Below are 27,707 nucleotides of genomic sequence, written 5' to 3'. Positions count from 1 at the left end.
GTGCTGCGTTAAACGACGTGGATAACTGAAATTCTGTCACATGTTTCCTAGCCTCTATCAATCCAGCTCCATACCAACGGCCCTTTTCAGGGCCAAATAAACAAATCAGTCTGTGAAAAATACCGGTATTTAGTATACAACGTAGCCACATCCCAGTCAACTGGCTTAAAAAAATTACTTGCATGGGACTTGAACCATCTAACCCTCAAGCACCATCAACAATCACACATACTACCATGCGCTAGCCATCTGAGCTACTGCGACACTTGACCCAAGGCACCCACTTCCCAGCCAATACAGTACCGTGCTTCCTGTCTGTGTGTCCATCTCCTGGTTTAAAGTAAGTGTTCTGCATATCTGCACTCTTTTTATGGGTACATTGGAGGTACCCATAATGAATTAATGGTGGCGCTCACAATTCCTGCTGTCTTCTAGCCCTTAAACACAAAGGGAGAGGACCGATGTCTTTCAGAATTGTAGTAAATGTGAAGGGATGCATGCCCCCAGGAATTAACCTGGTACTCATTTTTGGTGTAGGCTGAGTGAACCTCAGGGCCACATGCACCTCCAGAAGTGGAAATCTCGTTTCTTAAATTTTATGACTTCCTGACGGAGATTCGAACCCACGTCCTTCCGGGTGAACCGAGCATGCCTTTACCGCCTCGGCCAGGCAGCTCCTGTTTATGATATGATGCAGGAGTGAATATTACATTATTGGTGCCATACCCTGCAAAAATGTTCGGTCTTCTTGAATGACATTTTTGTTTATGATTTGAGGAATATGATTTCTTAGCTAGCAAGATTTGTATGAGTTAGAACATATTTTTCACTCTGAGGCAACTCATATTTTACACATTTAATCTGTGAATTGAAGTTTGGGGATCATCCTACATTTAAATCCAATCACAGGATGTGAAATATTAGAGGCAAGGTCATCGATAACATATTTAATACCATGTGAAGAGGAAATTCTTCAGAAATAAAATAGTATTGTGAGTAGATAGTGCATGATGATTGTATTAATGTCCTATTTTAGCTTTCCTACATCCTGTACACCATGTTTCCTTCAAGATGTTACCTCATGGATATTTATTATTTCACCATGTTACTTGTGTATGTCTTCTATGTATGCTACGAGGCGTGTTTTTTAAGTAAGGTCCATTTGAAAGTAAGTACACAACGAAAGGTTATTTCAGAAAAGTAAATTTATTTTCAGAAAGTACATACTTCACTATTTTTTGACATAGTTGCCAAGTTTGTTCAAACACTTATCATACCTTGTAACCAATTTTAAAATACCTTCTTCATAGAAACTTGCCGCTTGCTCCGATAACCAAGAGTTCACTGCCGTTTTCACATTATCGTCATCATTGTAATGGTTGCCACTGAGGTGATATTTGAGGTGGAGGAATAGATGGTAATTGCTTGGCGCAAGATCAGGACTGTAGGATGGGTGGTCTAAAACTTCCCAGCCAAAACTGTCCAATAAATCACGGGTCTGACCTGCAGTGCGAGGTCTTTTTATTGTCATGGAGAAGGACAATTCCCTTTGTCAGCATGCCGTGTTTTTTGTTTTGAATCGCTCTGTGTAGCTTTCTCAGGGTTTGGCAGTATGCCTCTGCATTGATAGTGGTTCCTCGTTGCATGAAGTCGACCAACAAAACACCATGCCTATCCCAAAACACCGACGCCATGATTTTGCGCTGGGACAGAGTCTTGTTCGGCCTTCACCTTTACAGGCGAGTGTGTGTGTCTTCATTCCCAGCTCTATTGCTTCAATTCGGGCATGATATGCGAAACCCATGTTTTGTCTCCAGTTACGATCTGACTCAAGAAACAGTCACCTCCTTCATCATAACGAGTAAAGAACTTCATCGCACACTCAAATCTTTGGTTTTCGTGGTCCTCTGTTAGGAGTTTCAGGACCCAACGGGAGTACAGTTTCATGAACTTTAGGTGTTCAGAAACAATGTTGTAAAGCACTGATCTTGACATGTCAGGAAATTCGTTTGAGAGACCTGTTATTGTGAAGCGCCTGTTCTCATGAATCTTCGTTTCAACTGAAGCCACCAAATTGTCTGTAATCAAAGAAGGGTGACCAGAGCAGTCCTCATCATGGACGTTGTCATGGCCATCTTTGAATTTTCGTACCCACTTACGCACTTTGCTTTCACTCATAACAGTATCATCGCACACTTCGCAAATCTGTCAATGAATTTCTGCAGCAGACAGGTTCCTTGCTGACAAAAACTGTATCACTGACCGAACCTCACGTGGCGGGTGAGTTGATAGTCTTAAACATTTTGAAAGCACAGAACAGAACCGTACAGGTTAGCTACAGAGCTGAAACTGAGCACAGTTGTTCCCGAGGCATGCCGGTACACGACGCACACACTTGTTGCGATATGCGCGCAAACTACTAGTATCTACAACAAAACGGACCTTACTTATAAAACACGCTTCGTATTTTAGTACTCCAGCTGCAGATACAGCATTGAATTATTTAATTGTATTGCGTGTATTTATTGTCATTGTTACAGGAGCCTTCACATTGTTGTTTTATTTCCTTTTATTTCCCAGTAGCCTCAAGCCAATTTAAAGAGTAGTTCAGTTTTATTTATTTACAATGAGTAAGAGTTTTATTTCCTTTTCTAGAGAGGACTTGGGTTCGCCAAAGGGAAGTAAGGTATCAGAATCAGAAACTACACTAACAAGCAATGGAAGTGAACTCCACAATTATTTTGGACAATCATAATACTTAATGCAAATTTATGAATATACTTGATTGTAAGTAATGGTTTATTTGAAATCCTAAGACCGAGCTCGATAGCTGCAGTCGCTTAAGTACGGCCAGTATCCAGTAATCGGGAGATAGTGGGTTCGAGCGCCACTGTCTGCAGCCCTGAAGATGGTTTTCTGTGGTTTCCTATTTTCACACCAGGCAAATGCCGGGGCTGTACCTTAATTAAGGCCACAACCGCTTCCTTCCAATTCCTAGGCCTTTCCAATCACATTGTCGCCGTAAGACATATCTGTGTCAGTGCGACGTAAAGCAAATAGCAAAAAAGAAAAATATCTAAGATGATTACGGTTTATATATGAGCTATGGAATTCCTAAGATGATTGTGTTTAAGTCCACTGACAATACAAGTTTGTATCGACATATCATTGTCGAAGAAAGAAATCAATCTCGGCCTGTGTTTAAAGTTACCCTTGATATTGATTAATGTCCACCTACATTCCTTTATCATCATTTAAGTAGTAGTAGTAGTAGTAGTAGCAGCAGCAGCAGTAGTAGTAAAGTATATTGATCCTTTACACCATGCTTGATATTTCCTATATTGAAATTGTAACATGAATGCATATTAAATTTGGCATCCAAATTCTACAACGTTATAAATACTTTAAGAACTTAGTTTTCATTGGTTTTGTGTCCGACTCGTTGGCTGAATGGTCAGCGTACTGGCCTTCGGTTCAGAGGGTCCCGGGTTTGATTCCCGGCCGGGTCGGGGATTTTAACCTTAATTGGTTAATTCCAGTGGCCCGGGAGCTGGGTGTGTGCTGTCCCCAACATCCCTGCAACTCACACACCACACATAACACTATCCTCCACCACAATAACACGCAGTCACCTACAAATGGCAGGTGCCGCCCACCCTCATCGGAGGGTCTGCCTTACAAGGGCTGCACTCGGCTAGAAATAGCCACACGAAATTATTATTATTATTGGTTTTGTGTGTGTTTTACTGTTCACAGAGTATGTTTATGTAGGACTAGTTTCTGCTGTGCGAACCCATGCTTTGGCACTTGACTTGGAAAGAGTAGCCAGTCACCCAACCAAGATACCCTCACTCTCCGAGTTGACCTCTTGCCTCCTACCGTAGACTCGTCTTTGATTGATTGATTGATTGATTGATTGATTGATTGATTGATTGATTGATTGATGTTAAAAGGGGCCTGACATCTAGGTTATCGGCCCCTAATGGTATGAAATGAGACGAAATGAAATGACAAATTAAAAACCCAAAATCCTCCACTGACCACAATGCAAAATGTGACGACAAAGAATGAATGAATTTAAAACGATCAGTGAAACTGACCCACAGTGCCCCACATGCATAGAAGCTGGCGTAAAACAATAGTATTACTGACCAAGGGACTGCTTCTATAAAACTATACTGAATCAATGATGCTTGTACTCGAAAGGAGTCCAAAATCCAAGTCATCAGCCCCTCATAATGGTTCTTATCGCTAGAAAAGTAGAACCATGGTATTTGTCATGTTGCGGTACTAATCAAGAGTAGCACAGACTCGCGGTATTCCACACATTATGGTACTACTCACAGGCAATGAAATTCGCACATGTATTACAGACCTACGGTGTTTCGCACATTGCGGCACCACTGACAGGCAACGCAAATCACCTAAGTTGACTAACCACAGGGACTCGGACTATCCCATGGTGTTCCTCATATAGTGGATACTAAGCATAGGCAAGCCAGAACCATGGGTTCCGTCATCCCGTGGCGTCGCTCATATAGTAATACTAATCACAGGTACTGTAAAAGCCGTTGCGCTCTCATTTGGTACTAATCACAAACCTATTTGGTACCCAACACAGTGATACTACACCCAAGTAAAAGCAACCCATGGTGTTCCCCGCGTGGTGGTACTAATCACAAGGAGTTTCATGGTTCTAATATAATCATCCCTTGGTCACCCCTTTTAGTTGCCTCTTACAACAGGCAGGGAATACCATGGGTGTATTCTTTGTCTGTATCCCCCACCCACAGGGGATTGTGTGTTTGGTCTGCGAGAGGTATTTTATTTCCCTCAAGTCCGCCGGCAAACCGGTTAGGACCCCCATATCCGCCACCTGGGATGCGCCACATGGGAGTATCACCTCTCCCCCTGCTACACCAGCGTAGTAGGTTCGTGGAGACTAGTCTTTACTTTGGCACACTATGATTAGATGGGTGTAATATATATAATATGAAGTAAAATAAATACAATTTAATTCACACATCACACATGGCCATCCTGTTTGATACAAAATTCATACTATGTCTTCAAACAGTTTGATTACAGATATTCTTTGACAGTTAACGTATGTTAAATATGCAAATAAATACAGTTTTAATGACAAAGTATTGTTAATTCTCAGAAATGGATTAATGGAATGTACAACTCAGTATCACCCTTTATATACAACCAAAACACTGCCTATTTTACTACTGAATAAAACACACAAACAGTTTTGAGTAATATGTTTGTGAATATGATGGTACAAATAACTTGTAAACACTTACCTTAGGATAAGGACACAAACTGCCACAATTGTGTAGGCCAGCAGAGTTCCAATAGACATCATATCAATAAGCTGATTCAAATCAAAAATGGTAGCCATAATGCCAGCAAAAAAGCCTGATATAAGAGTCGCAGTAACAGGAGTATGAGTCCGGGGATTTACTCGAGCCAAGAAACGGAAGAGAAGGCCATCAGTTGACATGGCATATAAAACTCGAGGTAGAGGAAACATAGCCCCCAGCATGCTGCAACAATTCACCAATAACTCATCATGAAGTACACATTTGCTTTTATGACAGTATTGCCACATCAGATGCATGTTTGTGGAAAATGATCAACTTAAAACTACACATAGAAATTTTCTTTTATTTCATAAGCAAAAAAAAAAAAAACTGAGTAAACTAACTTCAAAAGTAAGAGATCCAATTAGTAAACTGTGACTGTACCAGCTAGTAAGTTATACACAGGGTGGAAGGTAACTGATGCACCAAAATAACAAGCAATAGATCTTGGGGAGCGGATCACAATGTCGCAAGTACCTTGCACTGTTTTTGAGGAAAGTAATGTTTTATGAACTGCAAGAATTGCAACGCACCAGCTGGTGGTGGTAGCAACTGATGAGACTACCAGGGTATGCATTCAAGTGTTTAAACCAGCTGCAACGTGCTATTTTATCTTCCAGGTTGAGCATTTGCTGCCATCAAGAACATGTGTATTTTTTTTTCAGTGGAATGACTAGCACTAGTGCATTGACCAAGTTTTGTGACAGTACAGAGCGTAACTTCATGTTTTACACTTAACAAACTTAACGAAAATTTGTTAACTAATCAACAATATGAGACTGTGCATAATTTGCCCTATTCCACTGATTGATTCCTGCCCCTTATTTGTATCCTGAAGGCAAAACTGAAAAACTGCAGAACACTATGTTCAAGATGGCCAGTAGTGTGATTCAAACCACTCACTATCTGATTGCAGCAAACTCACTGGAATAGGTGCTGCTGACAAATATGTCATGCTGTTAGAGTTGGCCAGCCCATTAAAGGACAAAGGCAGGCATTTATATAAGTGGAGGCACATGCTTCCCTTAGTGCACTGTCACTGCATTGTCCTACATAGAAGGCTTGTAGTGGCGTCTCAGTGGTGCACTAGTCGCCAGCGTCTTGGAAAGGTGTAGCAATTCAACTTATGAAACCCACTGCTACACTGGGGCAAAACGCTGGTAATTTCACGATTGAAAAAGCCTGAAGAGCTTAAATGTTTTTAAGAACACAACTGTCCAGCTGCATAGCTGAATGGATAGCATCCTTGAGGCCCCAGGTTCGATTCACATCCAGGCCAGTGATTATTACATTAACATATGCATTCCTATGGCTTGGGGACCGGATATTTCTGTCATCTTCAACACTTGTAGTCAGCGCACAACAGGATATGACACTCACCACCATCACCACCACCACCACCACCACCACATTAACACGCAGCAATTCTCCTCTAATGACTTGCATTAAGAAAGGCATCTGGCTGTAAAACTCTGCCAGTCAACTACAATCCCTCACCTCACAGGAAAAATGGAATAAAGTGGTGTATAATAGAAACAGTCCCAGTGGCACTGCTGCTCGCTTCTCACCATGGCAGACTGGGTTTGATTCCCAGCCAATGTACGTGTGATTTACAAAGGGAAACGTCAAGTCCTATGAGAATAATACCAATATAAATGGTCCGTTATTGGACATTATAAATTTTCCAGCTAGCTCATTCTTGGTTGCCAGCGTTTCGCCCTCGTGTGCTAGGGTGGGCTCGTCAGTTGGTACCTAGCACACCTACCAATACGCTGGCTAGTGCATACCGTGGAGGCCACTGCGTAGGCTAACTGGAGCCACCGGTAGTGCCAATGCACTAAGAGACTTTGTCTCATCACTAAAAATTTGATGCCTGCTTGGCCATCAGATGATATAGATGTTGATTCCCATAGGGAATCTGAAATATTTGTCCTGAATGAGCAAATTTATAATACCAATATAAATGGTCCGTTATTGGACATTATAAATTTTCCAGCTAGCTCATTCTTGGTTGCCAGCGTTTCGCCCTCGTGTGCTAGGTACCAACTGACGAGCCCACCCTAGCACATGAGGGCGAAACGCTGGCAACCAAGAATGAGCTAGCTGGAAAATTTATAATGTCCAATAACGGACCATTTATATTGGTATTATAAATTTGCTCATTCAGGACAAATATTTCAGATTCCCTATGGGAATCAACATCTATATCATCTGATGGCCAAGCAGGCATCAAATTTTTAGTGATGAGACAAAGTCTCTTAGTGCATTGGCACTGCCGGTGGCTCCAGTTAGCCTACGCAGTGGCCTCCACGGTATGCACTAGCCAGCGTATTGGTAGGTGTGCTAGGTACCAACTGACGAGCCCACCCTAGCACACGAGGGCGAAACGCTGGCAACCAAGAATGAGCTAGCTGGAAAATTTGTAATGTCCAATAACGGACCATTTATATTGATATTATAAATTTGCTCATTCAGGACAAATATTTCAGATTCCCTATGGGAATCAACATCTATATCATCAAGTCCTATGAGATACCGATATACAGTAGTTGGTCCGTTATTGGACATTATTATCATTATTATTATTTATTATATTATTATAAATTTGAACCACACCCCGGTGACTTGAGTGGCACATTAATGATGATGATGATGATGATGATGATTATAAATTTACTCATTCGGGACAAATATTTCAGCTTCCCTACGGGAATCAACATCTATATCAAGTCCTATGTGTCCGATTCCACATAAAAATGGATGTCCCATGGCTTATAATCAGAAAAGTAAAGGTCACGTAAAACTCTAAGAGTAGTTTATCTTTTTAATAGAATAAATGAGAACACAATGGCAGGCAGTTTGTATACCATATAGAAAGCAACACACTTGATGGGATCAGTCATGGGAAACTATGCATATTGTTAAAGCAGGTGTTCAAAATGTCTTCCATTGGTAGTAATACATGCTTGGCACCTTCAGAGGTGAATACCTTGTGGTTTTGAATGATGTCCTGTACAGCTTGCAAGACATTCCTAGAGCTCTTGCAAAGTTCTCGCTTAGATTTAATGTACCCCAAAAGAAGTAATCTAAGAGGTCTAGATCAAGTCTTCTCTCTGGCCAGCTGATAGGCCCAAATGCCCACTCCATCTCTGGGGATAGGTGGTGTCCTGGTGGCGGCGCACTGCACTAGTAATGTGTGGGAGTGCTCCATCATGTTAGAACTGGTGGTGGTGGTGCCGCCGCCACAGCCACCACCACCCAACATCCCTGTCCAAACATTAATGGAGAACTGAACATGGTGGTGGAAACGTCACCTAGCGTAGGGATTATTCTCCAACCACACGCGAGTGTTATGAAAATTCAAGATGCCATTCCGTATAAACGAGGCCTTGTCCAAACAAAATATGATTCACAAAGTCTTCGGGTTACCGATGGACCCGTTCACAGAAGGCCATGCATGGTACATAATCTCTCTGTGAGAGATGCTGAACATGCTGCAGATGGTACGGATGTTGCCGGTCTTCCTGTAATGTTCATAGAATGGTCCAATGAGTTCTCTGCAGTAAGTTCAAAAGTGCAGTCCTTGGCACAAAGATCACCTCTAGGCCCAACAGCTTCATGCCAGGGCATGACCTTTCCAATATCACCTATTCCCTCTACAGCTGCTATAATCATTGTATGCCGATATGGAGCCATTCTTTATGGAAATCTTTTAGCGTACATCTCTGCAGCTGCACAAGCATTCTGTCCTACTCTTCCATAAATTAAAATCATATCCAAATATTCCCCCGATGTGATCTCTGCAATGGCTAAGTGGAATGTGTTCACCAGCTACACACTAACCATGTCTGAGTTGTAAACACTGTTATATGTTGCTCCTCCTCTCCCAGTGAGGCTGCCAACCTTGTGCACCATTCGCTTCATCGTAGCTGCATTGCCACATGTTCTTTGCCACCATAACTTTCAAATTTTTACTACCAAATGCATCGAGATACAGGACAAATAACCAATAAGTACCAATAAGTATTTGTTCTGACACTTATTCTTAGCATTTGTACACTACATTGTCTAATGTTTTGAGCCATTAACCCTTTACATCACTGATTTCATTGCGATAGTATAGTATAACAGTACAAGCTACAGACCTGAAACTTGTGGCATTGTGATCCTCTTCAAAGATCTGTTACTTGTGTTAATTTGGTGCATCAGTTACCTTCCACTCTGTACAGTACTATGATTTGAGTTTACATTTTTTTGAAGAGGTCAGCTACATAATTGTGATTTTCAACATTTCATAGAAGATATAATAGTCTCAATACCTTGTACATAAGGCAAATATGGCGCCAACTCTAACAATCCACATAATGACAGGCCAGCCTACCATTGTGAATACATAAGGTAATGGAGCCTTGTCATCCTGGAAACAGAAAACAAATAGTTATCTTTTATGTCTAATATTAATAACAATTCTCAATGAATTACAACAATTTCATTGCTTCTGGAGACTTTCATTACTGTTGCTAAAAATATCTTATTCTTGCACATTTTATTACCTAGGAAAGATAATGTTCCTGAAGTGAGGTAAATTTTAAACTGTAACTTATCTCAATTAGTAAGCTCCATTTATTTCTGCAAAATTATGTGAACACAATATTTACTTTAAAACTGTGAAAACAAAAACAAAAACAAAAACAAAACAAAAAAACAAAACAAACTAGAATGTCCTGGATTCCATAGTCCAGTTTGAGTCCCAATCTGAAAGACTATCAACTTTGGTTTTCAAATCTACCAATAGAATATACACTATTATGAATGCCCATGCCCCTGTAAATGAGGACAACAGAAAGAACAAGGAGAAAGTGGAACTCTTTTGGGATCAGTTGGACGATGTCATCCAAAGGATACCTGAAAAACACATCATACTAATGGGAGAATTCAACGCCCAGATAGGGAAGGAGAGAAAAAAGTATCGACATGTAGTCGGGAAATACCCAGCACATAACAGGACCAATGAAAATGGTGTCAGACTTTTAGAGTTGTGCCAAGCCCATGGTATGATACTGAAATCCACAGCTTTTAAAAAGCTTCCTAGAAAACAAAAAACGTGGATCTCACCAAATCCTAACTTGGGTGAATTTCAACTGGACCATGTGGCTATTAGACGGAAGTTCAATAGGGAAATACAAAATGTCAAAGTCCTCAGTGGAGCTAATTTAGACTCGGACCATTACATGTCGAAGATAAAGATCAAAATCATCCCCAGAAGGAGAGACAAGGTCCTTAAACACACAAGCAAACAATATGACCCAGAGAAAATTTTAAATTCAAAAGAATACCATCTTGCAACAAAGGATATACACAAACAAAATTGGGATCAAATAAAACAGAACTTATTATCAAAAGCCGAAAAATTTGCCCCTATAACAAAAGTCAAAAAACATGCTTGGTGTTCGGAAGAATGTGACGATCTAATGAAACAAAGGAAGGAAGCATAGCACAAATGGCAGTCTCAACGAACGGAAAGCAATAGACAAAATATCTTGAATATCAGAAAGATGGTCAATAAAAAATTCAAAACAATTAAAAAGGCTTACGAAAACCAGATGCTTGTTCAAATAGATGACGACTTCACCAAAAACAAGACAAGAAGTTTCTACAAAATCTTTAAACAGAGAACAACGAAGTACAAGCCACCGACTATACAGTTACGGGACAAGAATGGAAATATAGCACATAACAACACTGATAACTGCAGGATACTAACTGACTATTTTGAAAATCTCAATTGTGAAAAGCCAGTAGAACAAATGACATTTAATGTCCCAACAAATACCAATCCTGACTCACAGCCGCCAATCTTTGAGGAACTAGAAAAGATCATTTCGAGCCTTAAAAACAACAAAGCATCGGGAGAAAACCAGATCACAGCCGAACTTTGGAAGAATGCCAACAAGGAAGCAATAGAATCCCTACAAAAAGTTTTTGAAGAAATCTGGGTCAAAGAAAGAATTCCAGAAGAATGGAAGATGGCCCTCATCCACCCGATCCACAAGAAGGGGGATAAAATGAACCCCAACAACTATAGAGGCATATCACTTTTGGATATTTCATATAAGATATTCTCAAAGGCCTTACTTAATAGGACAGAACCACAGTTAGATCATCAGTTGGGTGAATATCAAGCGGGATTCAGAAAGAGGAGACCCTGTCCGGAACAAAACCTGAACCTTAAAAATCTCATCGCATACCAGAAATCTAGGGCAAAAACATGTGTCATCACCTTTATTGACTTCCAAAAGGCGTATGACTCACTAGACCGGGAAAGTCTCCTTTCTGTAATGAAAGAATTCGGTCTAGACAACAAAACAACAAACCTAATCAGGGAAACTCTCACCAATACATTTTCCAAAGTCAAATTCATGGGAGAATTGTCGGCTCCTTTTGAGATCAAAACTGGTGTCTGACAGGGTGACAGACTGTCCCCCATACTGTTCAATTGTGCCTTGGAGAAGGTAGTCAGAGAATGGGATAAGACAACTAGTGGTGGAATTCGATTGGGATCGGTAAACAAGGGTATCAAGATCAAATGTTTAGCTTTCGCAGACGACATGGCCTTACTAGCTGAGACGTGGGAGAAAGCCAAGGAGCAGTCCTTCAAACTGCTGAAGCAAGCAGAGAAGATAGGTCTCAAAATCGCCTTTGGAAAGACCAAAATAATAACCAACATTAAGAACCCTCCAAAATATTTGAAAGTGGGGGAACAAAAAATAGAGATCGTTACAGATTTCAAATACCTTGGTGAATGGATCAGTTGGAATGGTCTTGAGAAGAAAGCAATAGAATCTCGGCAAACCAAAATAGAAACAGCCTTCCAGCTTACGAAAGACACCTATAACAAAAAATCCCTCTCCTGGAATTCCAAGATCAGGCATTATAATACAGTAGTCAAGCCTGAAGCCCTGTATGCTGCAGAAACTGTCTATAACTGTGCATGGTCCAATGGAAAAGTTAGAGATAAAGGAAAGGAAAATACTACGAAAAATTCTAGGCTCCAAATTTCATAATAACGAACTTTCACACATCCGCAATGAAACTCTGCATAGGAAATCAGAAAGGATTTCCGACACAATAAGGAAAAGGAGAATTGACTTCTATGGCCACATCCTAAGAAGGGATCCAAAAAGGATAACTAAAAGAATCTTCGACTATTTCCGTAATAAGAAAACCAATCCGAACTGGTTTAAGGAAACTGAGAAGGACCTACGAGAATTCCAAATTACAGAAGAGATGCTTGTAGATGGATCTGCAAAGAAAATAACCAAAGATAAAATGAAGTTTCAGGACAGGGTGAAGCCCAAGCAACTATACAGAATTTCTGAAGAAGAGAGGAAGGCAAGATCTGAAAGAATGAAAAAGTACTGGGAGGACAGGAAAACACGACTCACTAACCATTGATTGATCTATCGTACCCCAAATAGGGTGAAACAGACAAGAAGAAAAATAACATAACATAAAAAATAAAAAATAAAAAATATAAAATAAAAAATATAAAATATAAAATATAAAATAAATCACACTGATCTTCAACAATAATGTTATTTGCTTTACATCCCACTATCTACTTTTACAGTTTTTGGAGATGCAAAAGTACCAGAATTTAGTCCTGCAGGAGTTCTTTTACATGCCAGTAAATCTACCAACATGAGGCTGACTTATTTGTGTACCTTCAAATACCACCTGACTGAGCCAGGATCAAACTTGCCAACTTATGGTTAGAAGGCCAGCGCCTCAACCGTCTGAGCCACTCAGCCCGGCCACTGATCTTCATTTAGTGCCGTCACCAAGTGGCAAATTCCCTATCAGTTGTTTACCTATTCTTTTCTTAAATGATATCAAAGAAGTTGGAAATTTATCAAAGATCTCCCTTGGTAAATTATTCCAATCCCTAATTACTCTTCCTATAAATGGATATTTGCTCCAATTTGCCCGTTTGAATTCCAACTTTATTTTCATATTTTGATCTTTCCTACTTTTAAAAGCTCCACTCAAATTTATTTATCTACTAATATATTTACACGCCATCTGTCCACCGACACATCTGAACATAATACTGTCAGTGGAGAAATGGCATGGAATGACAATACAATCAAACTTCGATATCTCGAACCTCCATTACTCAAATTTTCACTATCTCGAAGTAACTTCAATTTCCCGGTCGTTTGTCCTATTCTTCACGTGTATTTATTTCTCTATTGCTCTAAATTCAGTTACACTAATTTCTCGATATCTTGAAGCAAAAGTTTCCTCCCTCGAAGAAAAAAAAAACTCTAACTCGAATTTTGTACAACACTGACTGTGCAATACAGCATTTGTAGTTTGTGAGGAACAGTTAACAAGTAAAGAACGGGTTACAGTGATGCTGGGAGCTAATATGACCGTAACCACAAAACAAACTTCTAGTGATTGGAAAATCAGCGAAGCCTTTTTTTTCAGCTGTGAATTCATTACCAGTCACATATGAAAGCAACCCCGGAAGTCATGGATGACAAGCTCCATTTACGAATCTTGGCTGCGTGGTTTCGAACCGACATACAGAGTCAATCGAATATAAATGACAGTGTTTCTCATGGCAATGCCATTGAAAATTATGTGGAAGAATAGAAGGTTAACAGGAAAAAACAGAAAAGGTGTTAACAGAGGTATGTTTCTTGTTTCACTACTGTATGTACTGTATGCTATCTTCTAAAAAGTTACCTTAATAAGGGCCATAATTAAAAAGATGCTGTAAAATACGTGTTTGTTAGTATATTTTTAAATACTGTAAAAAATATTGTATTCAGTATAAGCCTGTAGATACATATGATTCAACTATATCTCAAAATTTCAATAACTCGAAATAAAATTTAGCTCCCAAGGTGATTCAAGATATCGAGGTTCCACTGTATTTTCATTTCAGAGACAGAATAATAAGTGTAGCTTATTTCCCATATTTAATACCCTGAGTCTTTTATTGATGGATTAGTTTGAATGTTTCAAGTGTAACCCATTCACTTTGGAAGAACTGAAATATGCCAGTAAAATTTGGAAAATATCAGCAGCCAAATTCTCTGCAGAGTGACAAGTATTTCCAGCACTCGCTATGATATGGTTTTATTAATTTTGTTATTTCTGTTTGATTAATTCATAGCAGATGATGGTGGTGATAATTGTTTTAAGAGGAAGTACAACTGGGCAACTGGGCAGATTACTGTTTTTGCTATAGATGCATGCTCGGTGTTCGTCAGCTGGAGTACACTCGTTTGCTGCCATTCTGCATGTACTGCAGGTATAAGCAAGCAAGCTTGTAGTTTTATGTTGATTGTTGACATCACGATCATAGCCACTTGACCCCAAGTTTTATATGGAATCCAAACCACTGGGATTTGATTTTCCATTTCAAAAATCCTACATTTATTGGCTGGGATTTGAACCACAGCTGCCTTGGTGAAACATTAGATACCAATTGGCTAAGACACCCTGTGCATGCAAGTATGACTAATACAGTTTGAGGTGTCATCCTGTAGTATACAAACTTAGTTAAGCTTTTTCATTTTTTGTAAAGGAGGAATTTAATAATGCCACCAAAATATTTTATTTGATGAAATTAATTTTAGCCTATGCCTCCCAGAAGGCCAACCCCTCTTCCACATAGTGGGAGGTGGGCAATGACATGAAGTAGGGGATTTCCTGTAGAGGTAATGTACAGCAGGGACTGCGTATGCCCCATGACAGCTATGGTAGCTGTGAAGGCCCTACAGGAACCCTGAAAAGTGATGGATAGTGGGGCTCTGGTGAAGACCTCGACGGCAGCAATGGTGGAGAAGGAGTCCTTTGGTATGGCAAAGCTGGTGGAGGAGGCAGCCCTTCTTCTTGGGATAAACAAAAAAGAAAACACTGTCTTGTGGTAAAGATGGATCTTTAAAGGCTAAAGGAGATAACCCCTACAGAAAAATTCTGCAGTCTAGTGCAGACAAGAGGCAGCCCCTTCACTGCAATTGGGTGCTGCAGGCTAATAACTTGCACACCTACAGCAAACTCGTTACAGAAACCAGATTAAATTTATGCCAGCTGGATTTTATGGAGACAACTTTTGCAATGAAATACAGGACAAGAATTAGATTCTAGAATGTGAAAACTATGTTTGAAACTAGCAGACAGAGAAGTAATGGCAGAAATGAAAAGGTATAAACTGGAGATACTTTGGTTGAGGGAAACAATATGGACAGACTATGGAGAGGTGAGGACAAAAGGGGTGGTGTCTTCGGAAGAGAAGCAAATGATCAGCATTCAAGTGGAGTGGGTGTCTTACTCACAAAGAAAGCAACAGCAGTGTAATGGAATAGGCCCCTGTATCACCCAGGATAACTACTGTATGAATAAGAACCAAAGTTCGACCTGCAACAATAGTACACTGCCTCTCCAATAAATACACCTTTGGTATTTAAAACCAGCCTTGTCAATACTTATTTAATTATTTAATTATTTAATTATTAATGGGGTAATATCAAATAATCAATTAAATAACTAAATGTTGACAAGGCTGATTTTAAATATCAAAGGTATATTTATTGTGTAGAACTGGATTATGCAGATGATCTCCGTCTTCTTGCTGATTGTTTTTGGGGCGTGGAAATCAAACTGCAGGACTCAAAAGAAGCTAAAAAGTAGGCTTAAAAATACATTTTAAAAAAGACTAAGGAAGGGTGCATAAATCATTGTAACAATTCTAGCTTGACTCTTGAAGGAATGGTTTACTTAGGAAGCATGGTAAGCCAGGATGGAGGTGCTTTTGGAGATTTAGTGAGTTGTATAAATAAAGCCAAAGGAGTTTTTGCAATGTTACATCCAATATGGAAATCCCCTCACATTTGCACAAAAATGAAGCTAAGGATATTAAACTCAAGTGTTAAATATGTGTTACTGTATGGAAGTGAGACCTGGACAGTGACCAAAGACATTACCACTAGGTTACAGACTTTTATAAATCATTGTTTGAGGTACATTGTGAGAATATGATGGCCAAAGACTATCTCAAACAAAGACCTTTGGGAGGCCACAAGTCAAAGTCCCATACAGCAACAGATAATGAGAAGAAAATGGAGATGGATTGGACACACCCTGAGAAGAGCACAAGAAAGTATCACAAGGCAGGCATTGAGCTGGAATCCACAAGGTAGTCACAGGCAAGGCAGACCGAGGTTAACTGAAAGAGAACCATAGACAGGGAGATTGCTGGAGTCAACAAGACATGGAGGGAGGCAAAAGCATTGGCAGCAGATAGAACAAGTTGGAGAAATTTCGTCAAGGCCCTATGTTCCACCTAGGAATTTAAAGAAATAAGTCAATTTTAGCCTGAACCTTATTTTTATTACAGACAATGCTGAAAATGTTGTGCCTTCTTTATGCATAACTTCCTCTTTTTGAAAATACTGCCCATCCCTCAAAGTTGAATTTTGGCAATAAAGGAAATTTTCCATCAGGTACTATAGTTTATTCTCTAAGTGGGCGATGGTTTCACTCAAATACTTTGTGCTAACTCAGAGTAATTTTCACCTTATCCATAGCAAATAAACAGCCAAAATGACTCTCAAAGGCTGAAATGCTTATCAATTGCTAAAGTATGTTTCTACTAAGGGTTGGGAGTGTTGTAAACCATGAGCCTGCCATGGATATTCCCATTTACTTTAGAACAATTTGATATTTCATCACCTGGTATTTGGCCTAGTTGAAAAATAATAGAATGATACTAGTATATTAATTGTCCGACCCCGCAGTGTAGGGGGCACGGTGTCCGCCTGTCACCTGGCGGTCCCAGGTTCGATTCCCGGCTGGGTCAGAGGTTTTAAATTGTAAATGATTAATATCCCTTGCCTGGGGACTGGGTGTTTTTGTCGTCCTTAACATTCCTTTCCTCACATTCAACACTCTACACTTCCTCCATTCCAATTACATGCAGGTTCATATCACATAGTGCAAGTAGGGGCAAAAGATCTCTATAGGTCGATGCCCCAAACAAATAGCATTTAAAAAAAAAAAAAAGTATATTAAGTTCTAACAATGGAACTAACAATGAACTCTTATTGAAACCTACCTACCTTGAAATTTTGCTAAAATGATGATGATGTTTGTTGTTGAAAGGGGCCTAACATCTAGATCATTGGCCCCTAATGGTACGAAATGAGACGAAGTGGAATGACAAATTAAAAATCCAAAATCCTCCATTGATCAGAATTCAAAACTTGAGGACAAAGAATGAATGGATGGATATAAATTTAAAACAATCAGTGGATCTAACCCGCAAAGCCTCACATGCACAGAAACTGACGTGAACCAATAGTATTACTGACCAAAGGACTGCATCTGTAGCATAATACTGAATTGATGATGCTTTTAGTTTAAAGGGGTCCAAAATCTAAGTCATCAGCCCCTCATAATGGTACTTATCACTAGGAAAGTAGAACCATGGTATTTGTCATGTTGCAGTACTAATCAAAAGTAGCGTAGATTTGCGGCATTCCGCACAGTATGGCACTACTCACAGGTAATGAAATTCACAGAAGGAATACAGACCTATGGTGTTTCACACATTGCGGTGCCATTTACAGACAAGGCAAACATATGGTGTTCATCACATACATGTACTAACCACTGGGACCCGTACTATCCCGTGGTGTTCCTCATATAGTGGGTACTAATCATAGGCAGCCCAGAACCATGGTGTTGCTCACCCATGGTGTCGTTCCTAAAGTGGTACTAATCAGAGGTACTGTAGAAGCCGGCAACGCACTCTCTTGCTACTAATCACAAACCTACTTGGTACCTAACATAGTGGTACTACGCACAAGTACAAGCGACCCATGGTGTTTCCCGCGTGATGGTACTAATTACAAGTAGATTCATGGTTCTAATTTGATCATCCCTTGGTCGCCCCTTTTAGTTGCCTTTTACGACAGACAGGAGATACCGTGGGTGTATTCTTCATCTGCGACCCCACCCACAGGGGGTTGTGTGTTTGCTCCACGAGAGGTATTTTATTTCCCTCAAGTCTGCCGGCAAGCCGATTAGGACCCCTCCCCCCGATCGTGCACCTGGGACGCACCACATGAGAGTATCACCTCTTCACCTGCTATGCCAGCGTAGTAGGTTTATGGATTTTGCTAAAATAATCAATGTCCTATTTTAACTGAAAGATTCCTAAGTCAAAAGCAGAATCCCGACAAATATAGTAGAATAACTGTATGGGAAGTCAAGAATTACATTTGGGCAGCCCTGTTTACTGGTGAAACATATGCACATGCTATAATTTAGCACATACCCCTCTACTTGCTTAAGCATCTAGAATTGTTCAGGAATGTTGAACTGCTGCTAACTCATTGCTTCCATATGACACATTCCAGGCTTACTTGAGTTAGTAATGACATATCTTTTCACAAAACAATGAAGCAGTTGGCCTTCATGTTACTTTTAGGTATACTATCACATGTACAACAAATTATGCAAGGTCATGAAATTAATTTATGCCCTCTTTTCAAAACAAATTTTATTTATTTTATAACTGTAAGGTTCTTCATTACCTGGAATCTTTTTTCTGGTATAATATGCTATTAAATCATTTCTTTTTTAAGATATTTTCTAAATGTATGTTATATTAAATTAGTTTACACAGACTGAAGAACCTCACAATAATAAATTATAAGTCGACTGCCTTAAATGGAGATCAGTAGTGATTGATTGAAAATGGCTTGCATTATAACACAAAAGATAATGTTTTATGTATTGAAAGTTGTTTTCCAAAACAAAGATTTTTAAGCATGTGTTAACAAGAAGTATGCTCACCTGTAAGTAATATGGCCACATCATGGTTAACACTGTCGAAATTCCAAAGTATGAAAGGAATATAATTATTAATGATGCAACAATAGCAAGTGGAATTGAGCGCTGGGGATTTTTTGCTTCCTCTCCTACAATGAAATCATACCAGAAAAAAAATCAGATTTATATTCAGTATGACAATCACACATGTATATTTTTTAAATATTCATTCACTGTAGTGCAAAATCCTCTGAGCACCCTATCTCCCATATTCTTTGCAAACAATTCTCTACACATTTTCTTCAAACATCTCTTATTGGATTCGTCAAGTCTGCAGTTTCTTTTCTTTCTCCACATTGTAATCTCTTCACTTTTAGAGTCCAAAGCCTGAAAATGACTAAAAACTAAGCCAATTTCCATCATCCATCCTGTAGATAGAAGCTTAGCATTATCATAATGGCCCGCTACCATACCTCTTCCCCAAATATCCTCATTTCCAATACAACTGTGGCAATGTCACAACCAGCCATTAATTCTCATACTTCAATGCACCAAGTCATTTTCCCACTTTTCTAACAATAAGCCAGTCTTTCCTGGAATACTTCCTCCAAAGCCATACTCAAGAAGTATTCTGTTAAACTGGCCCAAGAAAGCTTTGTGGAGCATCCTTCCAAAGGAGCTTCGCCTGCTTTTACATTAGCGAAAGGTCTCCAGCAAAAACATACCCTTGGGATCCCAGACATCATTTAAACATCTCATGGACTCCCATTCTTTGGTGGTAGTGTTCAGCAAAGTTAATACTACACATATGTTGTGCCAGTCTCCTGGTGTAGAAGAAACATGCCTGCATCTTATGTGAAGGCCCTATATTCTACTCATGGCTCATCCAAGGATTTTAATCTTGAAACAATGGCCAGAACAGGGCTCAGTCAGACTAACAAGACCAACAAAGTAACTGTGTGGTATGAGGAACCTACTTGGTCATAGAAGTTAAATAATATGCATTAAGATGTTGACACGCTGACCATGTGACACTACAGTATAATCAGACCATTCAGCTGGGTAGCAATAACCTTTGCAGGCCATGTTCTTAATGGGTTGTGTGTGCCACAAGGGGTGAGATATACCACCAATGTTGTCGTTTTACATAATGATTTCATACTTCTTAAGAGGCTCCAGTGAAGCCTTAGTCCACAATGAAATCATCAGATGTTCAACAAGGCATACAACCTCAAAGTAGCTCATCAATTGTCTGGGGCCTATGATCTAGACTCTAGGTCACTTAAAAGAGAAATCATAGTCTGTCAGATTGACGATGATTATGATTATGCTTGTTTAAAGAGTCCTAACATCTAGGTCATCGGCCCCTAATGGTACGAGGTGGACAACATGTGATAATTAAAATTTTAATATATATCCACTGACTAAAATTTAAAACAAATGATTATGAAAAGTGATTGCAAGTTTAAAATAATCAGTGGATCTAATTCGCAATGCCTTATTTTCCGATGAAATGATAGAAAATATAGATTATGGTAGAATAAGATATTGCCTTAAAATGCAATAACATATATACCATGAAAATTCTTCTTCTTCTTCTACTTCTTCTTCTTCGTTTTCTACCATGTTTCCCACATCTGTGGGTTCGTGGGTGCAAACTGTGTCGCGAATGTATATTTGGCCCAGTTTTATGGCCGGATGCCCTCCCTGATGCCAACCCTATATGCAGGGATGTAATCATTATTGTGTGTTTCTGTGGTGGTTGATAGTGTAGTATGTTGCCTGAACATGAAGAGAAAGTGTTGGGATGGACACAAACACCCAGTCCTCAGGTCAGAAGAATTAATCACATGCCGGGAATCGAACCCGGAACCCTCTGAACCGAAGGCTTCAACACTGACCATTCTCTCAATGAGTCTAACATGTATCATGCAAATTAACATTTAAAAATGCACATTAAAATATACAAACACAAACAAAAACAGAGTCAATAGAATGAAACATAGTAAACAATAATATAAAGACTAATAGGAAATAATACATTTATATCTGCTGACAGCTCATCATCTTGTAGGATGAGGGAGATGGTACTCGGGAGCTTAAGACTATGGCACAGATCGGCCAGGTCCACACACTCCATAAGGATGTGGACCACAGTAACAATCCCAATCGGATTGTCGATGCTATTAATATTCGCTCATTCCCACCGAGCTTTGTTGCTCAGTGTTTTCTAACATCTATGAATGCATTCATAATCACTATCAAGCAGTGGCATGCACTGAACCCCATCTACCCCAGCACTGCTTGGGTAAATAACTTTGTATTTACATTTTCTTATTATTTCTTAGAATGCTTTTTATAAAGTTTGAAAAACTGCTAATATCTAAGCCAAGTACAGCTGTCTCAATGATCCGCTCGCACTACCGTAGTTCAGCTTCTCCAACGAGCTGGGTTTCCTTGCCGGTGCGAAAGTCGCTTGGATGACACATGCACTTGAAGCTTCCTTGTCCTGGGTGGGAGGCATGGCTGTTGGCTGTCGCCCCTCCCCCGACAACAGTTTACGGTGACAGGCCAGCTAGCTTAGGTAGGGCCTGTTAGTTTTAATACTTGACACTTTAAGTGTTCAGTGCCACACACTGGAGACTACAATTAAAATATCAACAAGTTAACAGTATAGCCACTTGCACATCATCTTGCTAATAAAAATAGAGCCAGTTTATGAAATCAATTGTAACATAAAAGAATACATTTTATTTTTGGATTTTGGCATGTTTAAAGTTTTTTTTTTTTGAGCACCGGGCGAGTTGGCCGTGCGCGTAGAGGCGCGGGGCTGTGAGCTTGCATCCGGGAGATAGTAGGTTCGAATCCCACTATCGGCAGCCCTGAAGATGGTTTTCCGTGGTTTCCTATTTTCACACCAGGCAAATGCTGGGGCTGTACCTTAATTAAGGCCACGGCTGCTTCCTTCCAACTCCTAGGCCTTTCCTATCCCATCGTCGCCATAAGACCTATCTGTGTCGGTGCGACGTAAAGCCCCTAGCAAAAATTTTTTTTGAGCAATTCATTGAAGGCATGTGTACAGTATGTTTTCCGATAGTCGTAGCAAAATATTTAGGTTGCCCAGCATAAACACAGAGCTAAGCGAATGTTGTATTTGGTTGTCTGTAATGGTGGTATATAGTGAATTTTTGTAGTGTTCCTCTTGGATTACAGGTGAAGGGTTCACGAGTTCTGTGCCATTATTCATGAATATACAGTGTGTTATGCATCGTGACTTTGTAGATTAAGTTATGATTTTGTCTGTTGTCTGTACATATTTTTTTGTCCCCCCCACTTCTAATTCCCATTCGCCGCTACTGAATATGCAAACGCTTTAATGTCCATTACACAGTGAATATAAAATTCTACAGAATGAAGCATGTAGGTCTACTCCTCATTAAGCAGACTTGGAATCCATTTTGCTGCAGTTTGTCTGTAGTCCAAAACATTGTGGATTATATCTTTAGATGACCTATACTAGATATTCATTATGTCCATAATCTTTAGTATCATTAGTCAATCTCCTTGCAACATGGCATCAATCGTGTTGATGCCTACCTTGATTTTCTCTCTCTGATTTTCATCATGAAGGATTTCTCACTGCAAATCCTTTGCCACTCAAAAACACTTGTTCTGGATAAAGCTCTATCCCTGCAAACTTATTGTTTTATTTGCATAGTATCAGCAGCATGAACTTTTTCAAGGAACACAAACCCTGACTGTTACAAACTGTTATAACTTTAAATCCATGCTGGGTGAAAGGAACACTTCCTTAGACACCAGACCCCTTTTTGCCAACCGAGTCATTCCAAGAGAGTGGCTTGTTGTAGGTAGCAGGAATGTAAGTAGGAATGTAATTGCATGCTTCCTCCAGCAAGTCAGTGCTTGTTTTGCATCAGACATTAGATATAGGTACGCTACATTTCACAATAGAGGTGAGACTCATAAATAATTTTTCTCCTTTTAAATTTCTTTTCTGTATGTTTATTCATTCCTAATTATGGCTATCATTTCAAGATTTACTTCTTTGTCTGAGGTCCTAAGTCAACTTAAAGACATCATATTATGACAAGATCATAACCATAATTTTTGTTATTAAGTTATATTTTAATGTTGTAATTATTCCTGCAACATTGTCCTTGTCTGGTATACATATGTTTTAGTTATCACATAATCCGTTTAATTCTTATTTGGCTGAAGATGGCCACTAAGTGGTTGAAACTAGTCCCAAGACTAATGTAATATCATTTACTTGATATATTGTATTGAAAAGAAGGACCCTCTTAACAATTTATTTCTTATAATTGCACTTCAATACAGAATAAAAATGAAATTTATAGCTTATAAATATCTGTGATGATGATACAAACTTTCAGGGATATAAGAGAAATCTCTGGTACGGTACAACAATATGTTTAAAAGTTATGTGATCAATGGGGTAAACTAAACCTAGTTAAATGAGGGATAGGTACTATTTCTTTCTTACATTTTGACCAATATTACAGTGATAAGGTCTTTTGATCTATTAATTTTATGAATAATTCATAAAATGCCTGGATGATTTAATTTTCATCCTTTCTTTCCTACGTAAGCCCTAGTTATTTGTTTATAGAAATAGGAGAACATTTGATTCAGTCGATCTTCATTTCCTTTGTACAAAACTAACCATTTATAAAATGAAGGATTATGCAAGAATAGCCTACCTGTTGTAGCCACGCAGTCAAAACCCACAAAACCATAGAAACATTTGGCTGCCCCAGCCATGACACCTGTGAATCCAAATGGCAAAAATCCACCTTCGCCAGCATTCTCAATATCAGACGGAATATCTTCCTTACTCAACTGCCAGTTGGAAACATCAGCTATAAAGACAGAAACAAATAGGATCATATGGGATTGACTAGTCTTTATTATAATGTTAATCTTTATCACAAGCAGTGTTAGTACCTCACAAAAACTGATATGGCTTTAATTATAGCAAGGTCATCAACAGATGTAGGGCAAGTTTAACTCCAAAGCCCCAGTTAGCTCATGATCTGACAAATATCTGAACAATTAATATGGGGCTGATAAAAACATTGTTTTTGTTGTTTTGTCCTTTAAAAGAACCACCACCACATTTCTGTCTTTGCAGTTCCTCTCTATAGTACATTTGCTATGAGCAAAGTGAAAATAGCTGCTTAACAACACACTAACACATACAGTTTTTCAGTGACACTTAGACTGAGAGACTGACAGACTAAGACTGGGAAAGTAGCAGTTATGAGTGAAATTAAGGTACCGCCCCATTATTTGGATGATATAAAAATGGGAATCCATCTTCAGAACAGCCAACAGTGGGATGTGAACCCACAATCTCCTAAATACAAACTTACAACTACATGACCCACACAGCCAAATTGCCTGCTGAAATTAAGTGTGTTTCTTCACGATTCACATAACATGCAAGTCATAAAAAAAATATGCAACAGAATAAACGATCACGTGAAAAAGTTGTACATTGCTGTAATGTTCATTTAATTTGTGGAGATGAACTTTTAGGACCATTAGTCTAAGCAGTTAGTGTCGTGCACCGTTTGTTACAGAAGTAAATGCACATCTGCCTGATCATCATGAAGCTATTATTCTACAGAGTCAATACTATAGAAAACTGAATGATGTTATAGGAGCAACAGGAGTCTAGAACTGAAATTCTCATATTAAACTTCAGATGAATGACAACCCAAAAGTTGAATCAGTGTGTATTTACTTCTGTGACAGATCGTACCAACATATTGTGTACGCTGAATAGTTGAAAGAACTAGTTTCTCCTTAAAAAGAGGATTTCTTCTCCCTTGAAACATTGTCTGCCTTATTAAGGTACTGGGTTTTTTATGTTGGTTACACTCTGATACTTGGATGGAATAATGTTTGAAATAGCTTTTAACAAATAAAATGATGGCTGCTGCTTATGAGGTAATGATAATGGCATGTGGCCTCCGGAGAGGCCTGGTTCAGGTCTTTTGATTTGACGCACGTAGGTGACCTGCGTGTTGTGAAATGAAATTATGATGAAGACGGCACATATACCCAGTCCCCGTGTCAGGGGAATTAACCAATTATGATTAAAATTCCCGACCCTGCCGAGAATCAAACCTGAGACACCTGTGACCAAAGGCCAGCACTCTAACCATTTAGCCAGACTCCTTACGAGGTAATGAGCTGTAACTCACTAATTTTGTTGCTAGTGGTTTTAATGTCACACTAACTCATCAAATGTTTCTGGTGATGAGGATTTGATGTGGTTGTGGTGGTGTTGGTGGTGGTGGTGGTGGTGGTGGTGATTATTGTTTTGAGAGAAAGTACAACTAGGCAACCACCCTCTAAAGGATTTGATGCTTGTTGTATAAAGGGGCCTAACATCTAGGTCATCGGTCTGCCAAGGATTCGGAAAAACTAGGATTAGGAAGGTAGCGGCCTTAGGCTTCCTAACACCTGCTCTAATCTGCTTGTAATATTCATACCTTGGTCTACCCCTACTGTTCTTACCACCTACCCTTCCCTTGAAAAACCAACTGAACGAGACTTGGGTCTTGTAAGATGTGTCCTATCATTCTATCTCTTCTTCTTGTCAAATATGGCCAAATCAATCTCCTTTTACCACTTCGATTCAGTATCTCTTCATTCATGATTCTATCTACCCATCTCACCTTCAGCATTCTTCTGCAACACATTTCAAAAGTTTCTAATCTCTTTATTTCTGAGCTAGTTATTGTCCATCTTTCACTTCCATACAACGCCACAATCCACATGAAAGTCTTTGAAAACATCTAATTCATATATCAATGTTCGAAGTGAGAAAATTTTTCTTAAGATAAGCCTTCCTTGCTTGTGTTAGTCTGTATTTTATGTCCTCCATACTTCTGCCATCATTAGTATTTTTACTACTATTCATCTACTTTCCTTAAGACTTCGTTTTCTAATCTAATATTTCCTGCATCACCTGACTTCATTTGACTTCAATCCATTACGTTTGTTTTGGACTTTATTTTCATCTTTTACTCCTTCTCCAAGACTCCGTCCATACCATTCAGCAATTCCTCCGGATCTTCTGCCAACTCAGATAAAATATTATCAGCAAATCTCAGAGTTTTGATCTCCTCTCCTGGATTGTGATTCCTTTTTTTTCAAATTCCTCTTTGATTTCCTTTATTGCTTGTTCTATATAAACACTGAAAAGGAGAGGGACAAACATCAGCCTTGCCTCACACCTTTCTGGATTGCTGCTCCTTATTCATAGCCTTCAAATCTTCTCACTGAAGATAGATTTTTGTACAGATTGTTGACAGTTGTTCTTTGGATGAGTAATTTAGACGCAGTCCTGAACAAGTGTTTTATATATATTTGTGTCCAAGTGATCAGAATGTACATATGTAAATTAGACCAATTATTAGTGTAACAGATATTATTTTCACAGCTCATGGGCAAAGAACTAGGGACTTAACTAAGCAGTCAACGCAAAGTAGTAACGTAACACATTTATATTCCATATAACTTGAGATCTTATTTTTCGGGTTTGTTGCCTGTTTTGTATCTTTTAAATTATTGTTAATATGTCAATTCATGTAAATGTGTGTATCACTTTCTTTGACCAATATTATGGTCAATTATTCATTTGTTTGATTTTGTTATTTGATTAGTATGACTTTGATTCAAGTTTTTAGTTTAATAAATCTATCATACCCAATCATTTGCATTCTCATTTACTAGTTTTATATGTACGTATTTCCTGTCCATATACTTTCCGTCTTACTAATAAACGGTGTATAACTTTTATACAAGGTTTATAGACCATTTACGCGAAATTCGTTACTAATAAACCGTGTATAAGCCTCCTGTGTATACATCTGTTATAGTTATTCACTGAATTGCTTATACAGTCCACGACCCTTGTATAAGCGTTGTATAGCAACGTGTAGCGGAAAAAAGAAACGAGTGAGCAGTTTATTTTCGTGGTATTTATTGTCGACAGTAATATAATCGTTGTAAAATATTCGACTTATCTATTTAACATTGAACACACGTTGAAAGAATGACGATAACGTTGATGATCTTCACGATATTTTAAACATAGAAGACATACGGCACACCATTCAGAGGTTATGGAAGCTAGACATCTTCGTAAAGTAAAACACTTTAAAGAGACGGAATGACAATGAATAACTATAAAAGAAATGATGGTTGGGCGTATTTTTGTGTAAAAATGTGTTACAGCTTAATAGACCTTTGATATTGCGAGTTTTATACACTATCTGCCCCTACAAAGATCTTTCTTAATTGAGTACCTACCGTATACAAGGGGACATATTCCTCGAGATAAAAAGTGGCATAACTTGAAAACCATATGTAATATGATTTCCATACTTTGTAGCTGAATACGTAGAAATCTGATGTATAAATGCCTAATAG

General features: G+C 39.0%; 1 protein-coding gene across 2 annotated transcripts in view; it reads right to left on the bottom strand.

The window, feature by feature from the left end:
- LOC136863303 (cationic amino acid transporter 2) overlaps positions 1–27,707 on the bottom strand; it is a 282,617-nt gene that overhangs the window by 27,669 nt on the left and 227,241 nt on the right. For both annotated transcript variants that reach the window (XM_067139685.2, XM_068225906.1), the window contains 4 exons: positions 23,963–24,121; positions 19,245–19,369; positions 9,689–9,786; positions 5,310–5,552 (listed from right to left, as the gene is read on the bottom strand). In XM_067139685.2, the coding sequence (XP_066995786.1) occupies positions 5,310–5,552; positions 9,689–9,786; positions 19,245–19,369; positions 23,963–24,121 (625 nt within the window). The remainder of the gene's footprint in view (positions 1–5,309; positions 5,553–9,688; positions 9,787–19,244; positions 19,370–23,962; positions 24,122–27,707) is intronic.

This window comes from Anabrus simplex, chromosome 2 (assembly GCF_040414725.1).
Source record: "Anabrus simplex isolate iqAnaSimp1 chromosome 2, ASM4041472v1, whole genome shotgun sequence".
Lineage (NCBI taxonomy): Eukaryota > Metazoa > Arthropoda > Insecta > Orthoptera > Tettigoniidae > Anabrus > Anabrus simplex.
The sequence above is the reverse complement of the archived record's forward strand: the minus strand, read 5'-3'. Positions and strand labels throughout refer to the sequence as shown.